This window comes from Malassezia vespertilionis, chromosome 3 (genome assembly GCF_029542925.1).
Source record: "Malassezia vespertilionis chromosome 3, complete sequence".
Classification (NCBI taxonomy): Eukaryota; Fungi; Basidiomycota; class Malasseziomycetes; order Malasseziales; family Malasseziaceae; genus Malassezia; species Malassezia vespertilionis.
Genome location: NC_079249.1, coordinates 626021 through 641409, shown reverse-complemented (window position 1 = coordinate 641409; position 15389 = coordinate 626021). Strand labels below are relative to the sequence as shown.

Genomic DNA, 15389 nt, shown 5'->3' with positions numbered 1-15389 from the left:
TTTCACGTACTGCACGCTAATGCGTCGAGCATGCGCACCAAGCGCTCGCTAGTAATCCCTGTAGTGTACGCACTTTCCTTGCGCCGCGCGAGGTGCTTCGCCACGGCAATAATTCGCTCGCGCTGTGCCGGGGTGCACGCAAGGAAAAAGGCAATAAAGTCGCCGTCGAGGAAGTTGGTCGGGCGCACGACGCGGTGTTCTGTGCGCAGCGTGCGCCACTCTTCCCACGGTATGGCGCCGGGCGTAGCAACGAGCTCGGCCATGGCTTGCTGGACATACGCTAAGATCTCGCTGTATTCCGCGCCAATCTCGCAAATAAGCCCAAGCGCGCCGCTCGCGGTGCAGAAATAGACGCGGGGTGTGCAGTGCGGATCGGTGGATGCGCCGCTTGGATAGACAAACCGGTTGAGCATATCGCCGTAATGGAAGCACGCGGTGCGACGCATGGCATGCCCAAACGCGCGCTCGGTGGTTTCCGCCACGCGCGCAGAGACAAACACATTCATGCCAATGTCCGAGGCAATGTACTCCTGGCGCGTGTCGTCGTACATGGCGACGGTCGAGGTCCAGTAAGGGTCTAAATCACGCGCGCGCTCAACAAGCTGGCCGCTGTGTGCGTCAAGTGCGAGCACGGTAATGGAGCGCATTGCATCGCCAATGACAAGCGTGTGCGAGCCCTCGGTGTAGCCTACGGCAATCGAGCTTGCCATAAATGCGCAGCCCCAGCGCGATGCAAGATGCAGTGCAAATGCACCGTTTGTGCGTACGATGCTGTACGTATCCACACGTGCATTCACCGCCGCGACCAAGAAGCCAGCCGCTTCGACCAGGCCAAATACATTGCCCGGCACGTCGAGCGCAAAGACCTGCTCAAGCCCAGTGTGCGAAACGCAAAAGCCGATGAGCCTGCCTGCAGTCGTCTCTTCTGTATCGCCCACTTGAAATCCAGTGCCAACGACGACAAACGCGTCGTCGCCGCTGTGCACGCTTGCCACGCAGTTGGCGCGCTCGTTGCGCAAAAGTACCTGGCTTGCGACCGGCACAAGTCTGTCGCGAGTAAAAACATGCACGCTGCTGCTCGCTCCTGGCTCGTCCAGCGATGGCCATACGGCGGTGATGATGGTGTCGGAGGCTGCATCGTGTGCAATGCTCGTCGCCTGCTCGGAATGAAGCGGTACCGTTTCGATATCACTTTCACGGAGGCTCTTGAGCTGCACGAAAAGGACCGAGGCGTGCACAAGCACCAGGCCCGGCGCATGCTTTTCCAAGTACATGGGCGCGGCACTGCGCAGGCCCGTGCACCGAAGCGCGCTGAAGCGCAGGTACGCGCCCTCGGCGTAGAGAATCGTGCTGCGCTCGCCAATCGCTAGCACCGCATAATCGCTAGCCGACTTTCCAATGTTTCCGGTTTGGAAGCATGCGAGCTGAATAGGACGTGCGCCAAGCGCAAGCTCTTTCCACAGTACACACTTGGCGTGCGTATAGGCGTAGACTAGCAGCGTGCCGTTCGCAAGGCCGACCATGATGTTGGTGCATGCGCCAAGCGAAAAGGACTGAATAAGGAGCGAGTGGGGGAGAAAGGGACACAGCACTGCATCCATGCCTTGTATCGGCGCCAAGTGCGCGGAAAAAACAGCAAAGGACGCAGGGTTCCACATGCCCACCGCGCAGAGACGATCAAAAGCGCCGCGCTGCGACATGGCGACGCTTGCAATCTCGCTCGCTACGGTACACGATGCTGTCATGGCCCATTGGCCGCGGTCCACACACAGTAGCACAACCTCGCCGCCTTGCAGTCCGACCAGCACCGCTGCGTCCACAGCGTCCAGCGCCACAATCTCGGCGTCGTTTGGAGGCGCCCATTCCACACACTGCGCATTGCCAAGAAGGAGCATAATGCGTGCGCTTGTCGCGTAGATAAAAGCCGTGCCCTCAAAGCCCGTGACGTGCACAGCGCCAATGTAGAGCGGGCGCTGCGCCAAGGGAACGCCCATCGTGCTGTATGTGTCCGAAACATCCTCCAAAGCATTCTCGCCGCCCCACTGCAGAAGAGAGGTGTGCGTGGAAAATACAAGCGCAAGCATGGCCGTGGCGCCGTGGTGGTCAGTAATGGCGTGCACGCAAAGGCATCCCTCGAGGTCCAGCGCTGCAATGCTCGTCATGGATACGCCGCTCCAAAACACACGAAGACTGCACGACGGGCCTGTGCCACTACACGTAATCATGCGCTGCATCGATGCCGTCTGCTGCTGCTCGCTGTCTTTGCAGTCGGCGACCACGTCGACAATCGGGCCCAAGTTCGGCCACCGGTGCACTTCGGACACCGCGTCGTTCTCGGAAATATGCAGGAGGGTGGTGTCGCCGCCGGTACTGCTTACGTGCACGTAGCCGTCGCCGAGGTAGCAGAGGCCGCGGGGATCCGCAGGCGCAGCGCACGTACCGATGCGCGTTATTTTCATCGCGGCACACGCGGGCGTGTGCGGCTCGGCCGCAAAGAGGCGCAACACAAGCATGGACCCGTCCTCGGTGACAAAAAGCACCTCTTCCAAGGAGGGAGTTGCGCACCTAGTAAGCAGCGTTGCAGAGCACACCCGCATCCGCTGCTGAGTGTGTACTTGCACGAGGCGCTGGATGCCCAGCAAAGCGTCTCTTGCATCGCCATCTTCCTGCTCGTGCACATGGCGCCGCCGCTTGGGCGAGGCGACTTGGCTCGCCATGCTGTCCTCGGGCGCTTTTTCCTCGCGCGTGCGCCGCTTGGACTCTTTTTGTGCGCCTTGCTTGCACGTTTCAGACTTGAGCAGCGGTGGCGGTACGTACAGGATACTGTGCTCGCAAAAAACAAGCACACCGCCGCCTGCGTGGGCAGATACAGGCAAAATTCGGTGCGCCGTGCGCGCATCTTTTTTCGGCAGCGGGACATGTGCGTGCACGACAGGGTCTTTGAGCCACGCACGCTCGCGCCGGTTGCGCACCTCTGCATCCAAATTCCGTCCAGAGGACGCGGGGTGTTTCTTCCTCGCGGTCGGCGAAGTGCGTCGCGAAGAGGCTGCCTGCGCCTGTTCCGGCATATGCCGCGTGCCGCACCACACGACTGGATCGAGCTGCTCGGTTTGGTCGTTGGGCGTGTGGAAAGACAGCACTGGCATGTACTGCTCGCCAAATCCTTCAATCTGCGACGGTTTGCTCGACACGCTCAGGCACGCTACGACAGGGGCTGCATGGTCGCTGGGCGCCAGAAATGCACTGTCCAGCAGCATCACATGCGGAAGTCGCGCGTTGAAGGCCTTGTCTGTTTCTACAACACGTTGTGGAGCATCGTGCTTTGCCATTGGTATCATGCGCATCTGGCCTGTATGCGTATGGATCGCTGCCCAACGCCCATGCGTAGCAGCATCGCCGATCGCTGGCTCCACACAAAGACCGATTCCCATTTCCGCAGGAGGACGTGCTAAATCTTGGAGAAGGATCACCGCTTCTGTACACACTTCGGGCCACGGATTGGGCAGCGTCGGGTCTGTGTGGTCGGCTGCTGTGGCGCGGCGCAGCACAATCAGGCGTGGAATGGGATGGTCAGTGAGAATGAGAATCCGGTCGGATCCTTGCGACGGCGTGCATGGCGCTACATCCACACATTCTATCGCGAGAATGCGTGCGTGGAATGGAATGCGGGCCACGGTCGATAGCGGCCTGTATTCGTGCGACGCGGCCTCGTCTGCACACGTCGCCGCGAGTGCAATAAAGACGAGTGCAGCATGCTGTGCCACACACAGACACGGTCCTCCAGGTAGCCAATTATCCAGCCGTACCGCTGCGACACTAGAGGTGCCATGGCGCATATGAGAAAGCCATAGCATTGTACCAGCTAGCAAGCGCAAAAAGTCGGTCCATGCGCACGGGAGTTAAATCCCAGCGGACATGTGGAGGGTTTGCCAACGCGTGCTTTGCACAGTCGTCATGCAGTGGCGCACGGGCAGGCATGTTGCTGTGCCGCAGGAAGGATGCACCACTGCGCAGGCGTACTGTGCGGTGGTAGAGTCGGTGGTAAAGGTTCCTCATGACCCAAAAGTCTCGGCGCTGCTTGCGGCACTCCCACAAGCATGCTCGCTCGATGAAGCGTCGACTGAAATGCGCGTAGCGCTCGTGAGCGTGTGTAAGACGCTGCGTCACGCACAGTTTCGCGACACTAGGTCATGGGAGTGTATACTGGCTACGCTGAATGCGTGTCCCGCAGCTGCGCTATTGTGCCATGCGACGATTATGGACGCGGTGCACGACCCAGCGGCGCCGCTCGAGCATGTCCTTGCAGGCTTGGTGTTTGTGCTACACGCATGTGCGCCGTCGCAGTTGTGGGAGACAGGAGAAGGGAGGTGGCTGCCTATCCTTGTACTGAACAGCATTCTCGACCACAAATACTTGGATGTCATGCCGCCCGAGCTCGTCTTTGCCGTGCTGGCGTTGTTTATGCGGTCGCTCTATACCCACGCACCCGCGCTGTACGACCAGAGCTTGAAATTGATCATGCATGCATTGATGGAGCAGCGGCAGCATATGTGCGAGACTGCAAGCGTGCGCGAGCGGTACGGCACGATGGGCACGCTTCTGCTCGAGGAGCGGATTGTTGCGGTGCTGCATCTTGCGTGGGAAGATGGACAATCGCCGGGTTTGTATCTGCGCGGCGACCCTGCTATTACTACCGTACTCGAGCTCTACACGCCGCAGATTCTGCAGGCAGCCGAAAAAACGCCGAGACTTGCGCGCACGCTTGGGCTTGCCATGGCACACGACGCAACAAAAGTCGTCAACACATGGCTGTACCTCGCAGAGTCGAAGCGCGAGATGGAGCGCCTGCGCAAAAAATATGCGCAGAAAGATCCCATGGACGACGGTGCCGACGAGCACCTGTACCGCGAGGCGCTGCAGACCTACGGCGCCGCGATGCAGCCGCCCACCTTTGCTACAGAAGTGTGGCGGCACATTGCGCTTGGCTTTGGCACCTATACTGTCTCGGCGCCCCTTGCAGCGTACTTTATCGCAGCCGCTGCACTCTGTGCCCCGGTATACCCCGCACCGCTGAACGAGCACGAAAAGCCGAAGCGCCTCACATCCGCACCCTCGCCTGCGTACGACACATTTGCACTGCTCGTCACGCAAGTCGTGGTCCAGGAGCGGCACGCAATGATGACCATTCTTGAGCTGTACGTCCATGCGGTAGATACGGCGTCCATGTCGATGAAAACGGTGCTTGCGCGGTGCCTGGACCCACTGCCCACACTCCTCGCTTCTGCCAGCACCGAGATGGCCGAAGCCACCTGGCGTCTGTTGCGCACGGTAGAAGACGACTCCCTTTCGCATTTTGATCTGCTCCAGGCGTGCCTGCTTCGCAATGGCAAGTGCGGCGCACAAGGACTGCTCCAATTCCTCGAGACCTACCAATACATTGCAGCGGCGCTGCCAAGTGCCGTGCACGGCGCCCAAGGTACCATACAGTTTCTCGACGAGCTCTTGCACGTTTTGTGCGATCAAAACTTTGGCTTGCTCCACCCTTTCATTGGATGGGATGTTGACCATGTTGTTCTGCTTGCGCTATGGGAAGCGATTGCCAATTGCATTGCGCTTATCTTTGAAAAGGTGCCTGGCTGGTCGCGGTACGTAAGCCGCGAAGCGCTTCTCCCGTGGCTCTCCAAGGTGCCTGCGCTAGTGTCGTACATGCTCAAAAGCACTCGAATCATGCACGAGGCTGTGCCTGCGAGTGCAACAAAGTGCACCGAGGCGCTTGCTGTGCCGCTGGACAGTGCCATTCTGTGGCTGCGACTGAACAACGAAGAGTTGCTGAACGAAGTGCTCGACTATATTCGGCGCGTCGTGCAGCGTTTTCGCCGTGAGGGCTTGGCACTTCCGCAGCACGTCATCCAGCACGCCGTCGACTTTCTTACCCAGCAGCTGGACATTGCGAGCGATAGCAAGCGCAAGACGCTGCTGAGCACACCACAGCTCGAACTCATCTTGGAAGAGTTTCTTGCCTTGCCCCGGACGCACCGTGCGCCGCCCCAGCCGAAAAAAGAAGGACCGCTGCGGCAGCAAACGCTGTCGTTTGGGCAGAGTGTACCTGTTATTGATCTCACCACCAACGCATCGCCCAAGCCGCGACCAAACCTCTTTCACGCCGCGCAACAGCTTGCCACGGGGAATAGAAACAGGGTCGGGAGGTCGGAAAAGCCCGCCGCTGCAGGTGCACTGTCCAAGTTTCGCAACGAGTTCCAAGCCACACGCAATATCGCTCGCAAACCACACGCACCATCGCGTACGCTGGACCCTGAAGAGCCGCGCGGCCCGCTTGCAACGACAGGCGCTGCAGGCATTCCAGTGCTGCCGCCCGTGCCTGTGAAAAAGTTGGCGGTGGAGAGCGAGTCGGAGTCGTCGAGTAGCGAAGAAGAAGCCAAAGGGCTCGACGCGCTTGCCTCGCCACGGAAGCAAGCGCCACCAAAGATTGTGCAGCCGCTGCGGCGCTCGGTCGTGCTGCTGGAAGATGCAGCGCTGCAAAACACGATGCGCAAGGCGAACGATGCGCAACGCCAGCGGCGGCTGCGCGAGCCAGCCGATTATAGCGAGCTGTACAAATGCATTCTCAGCTGGGACGTCGGCGAAACGTCAACGTTCCCTCCGCCGTTTCACGGCGATCTCCTCAACACGGCTTGCAAGCCCGTTTCTGCTACATTTTCAAACGTCCAGGACTACATGCGCGTGTACGGCGCATTGTTCCTGCTTGAGTGCTGGGCGCAGTTTCAGCAAGCGGTGGAAGTGCTGCACGAGGCGGAATCGATTCCCGTGGCACTCCAGCGCACAGGTTCGGTGGACACGTTTACGGATCTGGACTGCGACGCGGCCAAAGCGCCGAAACACTGCACATTTAGCGATACGGATATTGTGTGCTTGACATGTACGCCAAAAGACCAAAAAACGATTCGTGTGCTCGGCAAGGTCCGGCTTGTGCAAAAGCGCATTCATCTCAGCGTGCGCCTGCATCTGACCACGCCGGCGCAGCGCAGCGCGCTTGCCTATTTGCAGCAGCCGGGGTGGCATATGTCCAAGTTTCTGAGCATAACTACGCTGTGCCGCGAGTATGCCGCACTGTGCAGTGTCCCTGACTTGACGCTTGCCCATGACATTCTCAAAGCACACACTGCAACGCGCGCAAGCGTCAAGCAAGCGGACATCGATGCAGCCGTGCGCAAGTTTGGCATAAACGTGCCGCAGGCCGAGGCCATTCTTGGATCTATGCGCACCCCTGGCTTTTCGCTCATTCAAGGCCCGCCTGGCACCGGAAAGACCAAGACGATCAGCGCGCTCGTTGCCACGTTTCTTTCGCGCCGGCGGCGTGCCGAGGACGGCAGTGGGCAGCGCTCGAAGCTGTTGCTATGTGCTCCGAGCAACGCGGCGATTGACGAGATGGTCGCGCGTATCAAAGACGGCGTGTACGTTGACGGCAATCTTATTCAGCCGCGCTTGGTACGTCTTGGGCGCGAAGATGCAGTGAACCCTGCCGTGCGTGATACAACGCTTTCAGTAGTCACAGAACGTCGCATGCATGTGGGCGCAGGTGTGGCAAAGCGCGAAGAAAAGGCGCGCAAGCGACTGCGCCAGGTGGAGGAGGAGCTGCAGCGCAAGTACGAGGAGCAATCGCGCACGAACGACAAAGGCGCTGCACGCAAGCTGCAGCTAACTCTCAACGAGCTGCGGGACCAGCGTATGGAAGTGAAGGAGGAACTGGAAAGCGTGCGCCGCTCGATGGAGTCGACCGAAGACATGTCTGCATTGCGACATCACGAAGTGCGCGCACAAGTTCTGCATGAATCTGAGATTGTATGCGCAACACTCGCAGGCGCAGGCCATAGCTTGCTCTATCCGCACACGTTCGAGACGGTCGTGATCGATGAAGCCGTACAGGCAGTGGAGCTGAGCGCATTGATCCCTTTGCGCTACCAGTGCAACCAGTGCATCATGGTGGGCGACCCAAAGCAGCTGCCGCCCACCGTCATCTCGCGACAGGCAGAAACACTGGGCTACACGCAGTCACTCTTTGTGCGCATGTATACCCAGCGCCCCGACAACCTCTATCTGCTCAACATCCAGTACCGCATGCATCCGGCCATTAGTGTATTCCCTTCTACGGCCTTTTACGACAACCGCCTGGTCGACGGCGAGGGCATGGAAAAGCATGCCGCACGCCCGTGGCACAATGTAGCGCTATTTGCCCCGTTCCGGTTCCTGGACATTGGTGGTGCGCCGGAAGAAAAGGCGCGCGGACACTCGCTGCAAAATCGAGCCGAGGCCGATGCAGCCATACGGCTGTACGAAGCGCTGGAACGTCACGTCCAGGAGCCCATTGCAGGCAAGGTGGGGTTTGTGAGCATGTACAAAGGCCAAGTCCAGCTGTTGCGCAGCATGTTTGTGGCGCGTTTTGGGCGCGAGCACGCAGAGTTTGCCGAGTTCAGCAGTGTGGACGGATTCCAGGGGCAGGAAAAAGACATTATTATTTTGAGCTGCGTGCGCAGCAACGCCAAAGGCGTGATTGGGTTTTTGGGTGATTACCGCCGCTTGAATGTGGCGCTTACGCGTGCGCGAAGCAATATGTTTGTGATTGGAAATGCACAAATGCTCCACGACGCGGATCCGGTGTGGAAGAAACTTGTGGGCGAGGCAGTCTCGCGCCGTTTGCTGCTCTCTGTGTGTCGCGAGCTGTTTGCGAATCCGATGCGTGCATTGCCGAGCGCTGTGCAGCCGCCGGACAGCAGCCCACAGAAGAGAAGCATCCAGGGCGTGGATGCATGGCCAAAGCGGCGAGTGCTGGAGCATGACACGCAGCGCAGAGTATCTAAACCGCGAACTGCCGGGCGCGTGCCGCCCAAAGCCATGGCGAGTGCAGCGCCGGCAGCGAACGTACCGGCGCAAGCGCCGCTGACAGCACATGCAGTACCGCAAAAGCCGCCGACAAAAGTACCGGCACTGCCCGTGAAGCCTGCCCCTGTCCCGAAACATGTCCACACGCCTGCACAAGTGGCCCCGACTCGCAGCGAAGCGCCCCCCAACGCTGGGAAATGGGCAGCGATTGTGGCACGCGCCAAGGAGAAAAACATTGGCCCACAGCGAAAATCAAGCACCACGCCGATTCGACCTGGTGAATCCCAAACAAAAGCGGATGGGCCCAGCTGGCTACGACCGATGCGCCCAGGGCATACTCGTAAACCGCGCTGATTATATAGACTAGATACCCATAGTACAAGCCCATGAATGGTTGCGCTGCACACTTGGGCCGAAACAGGAGTGCTACGCTGCGGGCGGCGAGCTGAGCTCCGAAGAGGAGCGCTGTTTTGGGGGCACACAGGGCGATACATCCCCATGCAATGAGCTCAGTGTCCACGAGCTATCCGCACACGCATCAAGCGCGCTCGAATCTTCCTGTGGAAAGCAGTCCAATACCATGCGATCCGTAGACGGGCTCTGAATCGCAGACGTGGGCTCAGTGTCCAACGACGGCACCTCGTCTTCTGACAATACCGGCGGCATATACTTGTCAAGCCGAGCGCGTGGGCGCAGCGTATGTGGTTCTTGCATGCCATGCGTTGCGAGCGATGTTGGAAATACAGCGGGAGGAAGTCGTTGTGCATCGGCAGTCGCGAGCATCGTCAAAATACGCTGCGCCATCGCACTGCCTTCATCCTGCGCATGCGCATGCCCGCCTCTCTCGTCCGGCGCAATGATCCATGCAATGCTTTCGGCGATGCTGCGCATCCACGGCTCCACCGCCCGTGCACGCTTGAGTTAGTGGTGCAAACTACGCACGTCCATGTACCCCCCATGCAATGCCGGGCCCGAGCGGCGTACCAGTCGCGTAAACACATTGTACAGTAGCTGCCCGTGCAATCCGTCAAGCGCAGTCCCTAAGCGCGGCGCGTACAGCGCACAGGACATGCGCTCGGACGCACCCGAGAGGCATTTCCAAAAAAAAGTGAGACACACACGCGCAGGCCAATTTTCCAGCGGTCGCTCGGCGAGCGTGCCCAGGTCGCATTCCCCTGTAATGAGCGCTAGTGTTTACGTACATAGCAAAGCGTCACGCTCGCAGCGAACGAAGCGTACATTGCTAAGGTTGAGCAGGGCAGCGTTCTGTATTAGCATGGGCAATACGTACAGTGGCAAGAAATGTTTCCATTGCCTTGCGCAGGCCGCTGTGCTGCAATGCCTCGCCAGGGATAGGGATGTTGACGCGATGGGCGGTGATACTGCATGAATAATGCAGGTGCATACGAGGGGAACACAGCCGCCTGGGATGGGTCGTGTTCAACGTACTGTTCTCGTAATTCACATGACAGGTGGTCACGTACGCGGGGCTTTGGACGATGCATGAGTAAGAAGGCATGCAAAAGCGATGGTAGTCTGGGGCATGATCCAAGTCTCGTGCCCGCACGACGAGCCAAGGACAGACGCATGGGAACGATGAGCAGGAGACAGCATATTCGAAGGCCAAAATAGCGCACAGCGCAATGCAGTACCACCGCATGCACAGCTGTCAAGAAATCGTGCAGCAATGCATGCGAGGAACAAGGCTTCTCACGACATGGCCTGTCAGACGACCGAGCACGGACCGCCGTCCCGGCGCCGCAATCGTGCACAGCCATCGTATTCGGCCGACGGTGTCGCGCGCCGGAACGCTGGCAACGCCTACGCCCTGTGGGGTTCCGTCTTGACGACACTTTCAACCTGCAAACGACGGCGGTCGTGTGAGTAAGAAGTCTACTTCATTCAGCGCGTGTACTTGTGTGATTTTTTTGTACTGTATGTACTGTGCGAAATTGCAAGAACAAATCTGACGCAAGCAGAGGATTTGGCGTGGCGTTACGGACTCATACACTCCTGTACAAGCTTCCTATCATGCATGTGCGTATGCTTTCTGATACAAAACTTACCTTGCAGGACTCGCCACAGGCCAAGATTGCCGATGTGCAGGTGCGCATCGAGAAACAGCACCGGATGATTGAGGGATTCCAAACTCTGCAGAATGCGACACCCAATCCCGATGTGATTCGGCAAGCTGAATCCAACATTCGCAACGCACAGCGCACGATTTCCTACCTCCAGGAGAGCCTCTACTCTATCCAGACGCGCGCATCTGTCGATCTGAGCAACAGCACGCTTGACGCGTCTATGCCGAGCACAGTGTCGTCCCAGGCAAGTCTTGTGGGCAAAGGCTTGGTCGTGCCCGCGCCCGGCAGTTTGGCTACCGCTGACGCAGCGCATCACGGGCAGTATGGTGCCCAGCACCCGATCGACAGCAGTGTAGCGTATCGCAACGGAAGCACCTACTATGGTGGTGTTCTCGGCGAATACAGTGACAGTCCTGTCCTCCAGCAAGGCTTGAACCGCGACGATACAGCCACACGCCGCAACTTTTCCAACCTTGACCTGCTCAAGTACGATACACCACTGACCAGTGCCAAGATCAGCAAAGCGCTCAACCAGCTCAACCATAAACTCGAGCTCGAGAAGCAATACAAGCACGGCTTCGACAAAATTGCCAAACTGTACCAAGCCGACGGCGATCGCCGAAGCCATGCCGACGCCGTGTCGCGTCGTGCCGAGAGTGCCAGCAAGATGGTACTAATCCAGCAGGCCTTAAAACGCTACAAGCAGCTGCACATCATCGACGAGCCCGAAGACGATGCGGATCCTTCCTACATAAACCGTCGCGCACGCAAGCCCCAGACTGGAACGCTCATTTGCAAAATCATGGCCGTAAAGGATATCGACCATGCGCCCGTACCGACCCGATCGCGCAGCGGCCGTGAATCGTACATTGCACTCAAGATTGAGGACACGGAGCGCGTCCAAACGCAAGCATCGCGCCATGACCAGTGGAACGAAGACTTTGAACTGCGCATCGACAACGGTAATGAGATCGAGTTGGTCATTTTTGACCGTGTGGGCTCCAAGCAGCCGGTACCCGTCGGCCTCGTCTGGATCCGCATCAGCGATCTCATCGACCAGCTCCGCCGGAAAAAGTTTGGCCAGATGCAGGGTTCTGAAGCGACACTCAGCCCTGGGCTTAACAGCCGTGGCGGCGAATGGGTCACTGCCGAGCGCACGCAGCAGAGCCCGAATGCTCCGGGCGGCGCAAACGGCACCTTTTACGACACGCCTGCAGGCAAACCCGTTCCCACCACGCCTCTTCAGGCCGGCGTCGAGGGATGGTTTACCGTGGAACCCACCGGCGCCGTCTACCTCAAGCTCAACTTTGTTAAGCAAAACGTGCAGAAACGGCCGTTTGATGCTCGCCTTGGCCGTCAAGGTGCCCTGCGCAAGCGCCGCGACGATGTGTCTGAGATCAACGGACACCGGTTTGTTCCTCGTCAATTCTACCAAATGATTCGCTGCGCCCTCTGCGGCGAGCTGATCTTGAATGGGTCGGGCAGCCAGTGCGAAGACTGCCACTATATGTGCCACCGCAAGTGCGCGCAAAAGGTGGTGATCAAATGCATTAACAAGAGCAATTTGGAGTCGGACCGCGACGAAGTCAAGCTGAACCATCGCATTCCCCACCGATTCGAGACATTTACCAACCTCGGCACAAACTGGTGCTGCCACTGTGGATACATGCTTGCGCTCGGTCGGAAGACCAATCGCAAGTGCCAAGAGTGTGACATCACTTGCCACGCAGACTGTGCGCACTTAGTCCCTGACTTTTGCGGCATGTCGATGGAGATGGCGAACCAGCTGTTGACAAACATCGCCACCATCAACCGCGACAAGCTCACGGGCAAACCCGCACTCCAACGCAAGCTCGGCGAAGTCGATGTGCCTATCTCGCGCACGCCGCCAGCAATGAAGGGCGAGGCAGAGCAGCGCCAAGCAGCGTCTCCAGATGCCGCTGCGCAAAATTTACAAAAGCTCGAGATCACGCCAGGTGCAATGCCGGCGGGCGAAGCGTTCACGCCCAACTCCGTGGTGCCGCCAAAGCCCCTCCCCCTTCCGCACCAAGGCCCTATTCCTACGTCCAACATCACCAGCCCGGTGACGCCCCCTGGCCGCGTTCCTGTGCCGACTGTGGGCGCACCTTCAGCGCTGCCCGCACCTAAAGCAGTGCCGCCAGTGGCCCGTCCGCCGCTTGCAGACCCAGTGGCACCGCCCATTACGACTTCAGTGGCCAACGCAGCCAGTGTGGATGCCTCGCCGCAAAAGATTGTGGCGCAGGCCACTGCGCCGCCAGCCACGACGCTGCAACCGCTTCCCTCCTCGTCGCAGCACCAAGTATCGCTCAATGACTTCAACTTTTTGGCGGTGCTGGGCAAAGGCAACTTTGGCAAAGTGATGCTTGCGGAGGACAAGCATACCGGCTCGCTCTACGCCATCAAAGTGCTCAAGAAGGAGTTTATCATTGAGAACGACGAAATCGACAGCACGCGGTCCGAAAAGCGCGTCTTTCTCACCGCTGCACGCGACCGTCATCCGTTCCTTCTCGGCCTCCACTCGTGCTTCCAAACGGAGACGCGTGTGTACTTTGTAATGGAGTATGTCAGCGGTGGCGATCTTATGTTGCACATCCAGCGCGAGCAATTTAATCTGCACCGTGCCAAATTCTATGCGGCCGAGGTTCTCCTTGCCCTCGAGTACTTCCACAAGCACGGCATTATCTACCGTGACTTGAAGCTTGACAATATCATGCTTACGCTGGACGGGCATGTCAAAATTGCCGACTATGGTCTGTGCAAGGAAGGGATGTGGTATGGGAATACCACCAGCACGTTTTGCGGTACGCCCGAGTTCATGGCGCCCGAGATCCTCTTGGAGCAGCGCTATGGCCGTGCAGTCGACTGGTGGGCGTTTGGTATTCTCCTCTACGAAATGCTTTTGGGACAAGCGCCGTTCCGCGGCGACGACGAGGACGAAATCTTTGACGCGATTTTGGAAGACGAGCCGCTGTATCCCATCCAGATGCCGCGCGAGTCTGTCTCACTCCTTCAGCGCTTGCTTACACGCGATCCCAGCAAGCGTCTCGGCGCGGGTCCGGACGATGCAGAGGAAGTCAAGGCGCATCCCTTTTTCCGGGACGTGCGGTGGGACGACTTGCTCCAAAAGCGTATTACCCCGCCGTTTTGCCCGACATTGAAAAATGCCAGCGACACCACCTGGTTCGATACTGACGTACGTCCTCTGCGCAACTAACCTCCAGTTCACCAACGAAAAGCCCACCTTGACGCCCGTGCACAGCGTCTTTTCCCCGCAGGACCAGGCCGAGTTCCGCGACTTTTCTTGGTGCGCCTCCACCTCCACACTGACCATAGGACCAACCCCCATGTACTCTAGCGTCGTATGTATACCTCCACATGTCACATGCTCCGTACAGTTCCTAGATGAATTTCGCACGGTTGCACTATCGGCCGAATGCCTGCCTTTTCGAAAGCGTCCTGCTCCTCACGCTTCTCACAGTGCCAACATGCCCAAGTACGTGCCAACGCAGCGGCTGAGAATGTGTACTAACCACAATTAACAGCGTTCGGGACGTCGAAGCAGCACAGTTCATTAACGCGTACGCTCAGCACTTGAAGCGGTCTGGTACGTTGGTACGCGTGCGTCTGCAGCGCAGAAAGAGAAGAACGTCTCGCACGCCGCCTTCTTTTCTTGCGATGCATAGACGCCGCGATGGCGAAAGAATGTACTAACGATGTAGGCAAGCTTGAACTCCCTACTTGGGTAGACATTGTCAAGACGGGTGCTTTCAAGGAGCAGGCGCCGTACGACCCTGACTGGTACTACGTCCGTGCTGCCACGCTCGCGCGCCACATTTACCTGCGCAAGCACGTCGGTGTCGGTATGCTTCGTAAGTACTACGGTGGCGCCAAGAACCGTGGCTTCCGCCCTTCGCACCACTGCGATGCATCCGGTGCTGTCCAGCGCAAGGTCCTCCAGAGCCTCGAGCGCATCGGTGTGCTTGAGCACTCGGCCAAGGGCGGCCGCTGTATCTCCCAGGATGGTATGCGCGACCTTGACCGTATTGCTATGGCCGTCATTGAGGCTCAGCGTGAGGACGAGGACGAGGATGACGATGACGACGAGGACGAGGACGAGGACGAGGACGACGAGTAAATAATCTACAGTTGCTCTTGCTTGTGCCGGTGGATTCGGCCCTCGTTATGTCACATGCTTGTGTACTAGGCTCTGTTGGGGCGAGACCCCGCCAGGTGTTTTTATCCCCTAGCGTGAATACCTGAACAAAAATTGCAGAATTATTGCATCGGACTTGCACCGACTTGGCCATGGCTCCTAGCCTTGGTTTCTATAGCCTTGTTTTCTTTTGCTACCTGCCCCACCGTGATTCTCCTAAGAGCGTTTGGGTA

The 15389-nt window shown here is 58.5% G+C and overlaps 4 protein-coding genes across 4 annotated transcripts; 2 read left to right on the top strand and 2 right to left on the bottom strand.

Annotated features, from left to right (window-relative positions):
- Positions 1-2: 2 nt before the first annotated feature.
- MVES1_001810 (uncharacterized protein) lies at positions 3-3836 on the bottom strand (the record flags this gene model as incomplete). Its single annotated transcript, XM_056206651.1, has 1 exon — positions 3-3836. The coding sequence occupies one exon, from the start codon at positions 3834-3836 to the stop codon at positions 3-5; it is 3834 nt and encodes a 1277-aa protein (XP_056062626.1).
- A 118-nt stretch (positions 3837-3954) lies between these two features.
- On the top strand, positions 3955-9252 carry MVES1_001809 (uncharacterized protein; the record flags this gene model as incomplete). Its single annotated transcript, XM_056206650.1, has 1 exon — positions 3955-9252. One exon carries the CDS (start codon positions 3955-3957, stop codon positions 9250-9252), a length of 5298 nt encoding a protein of 1765 aa, XP_056062625.1.
- A 72-nt stretch (positions 9253-9324) lies between these two features.
- Positions 9325-9969, bottom strand: MVES1_001808 (uncharacterized protein; the record flags this gene model as incomplete). Its single annotated transcript, XM_056206649.1, has 2 exons — positions 9325-9813; positions 9841-9969. The coding sequence occupies 2 exons, from the start codon at positions 9967-9969 to the stop codon at positions 9325-9327; spliced, it is 618 nt and encodes a 205-aa protein (XP_056062624.1).
- A 960-nt stretch (positions 9970-10929) lies between these two features.
- On the top strand, positions 10930-15138 carry PKC1 (protein kinase C; the record flags this gene model as incomplete). Its single annotated transcript, XM_056206648.1, has 7 exons — positions 10930-14196; positions 14225-14307; positions 14337-14349; positions 14406-14419; positions 14482-14496; positions 14546-14607; positions 14687-15138. The coding sequence occupies 7 exons, from the start codon at positions 10930-10932 to the stop codon at positions 15136-15138; spliced, it is 3906 nt and encodes a 1301-aa protein (XP_056062623.1).
- Positions 15139-15389: the final 251 nt, after the last annotated feature.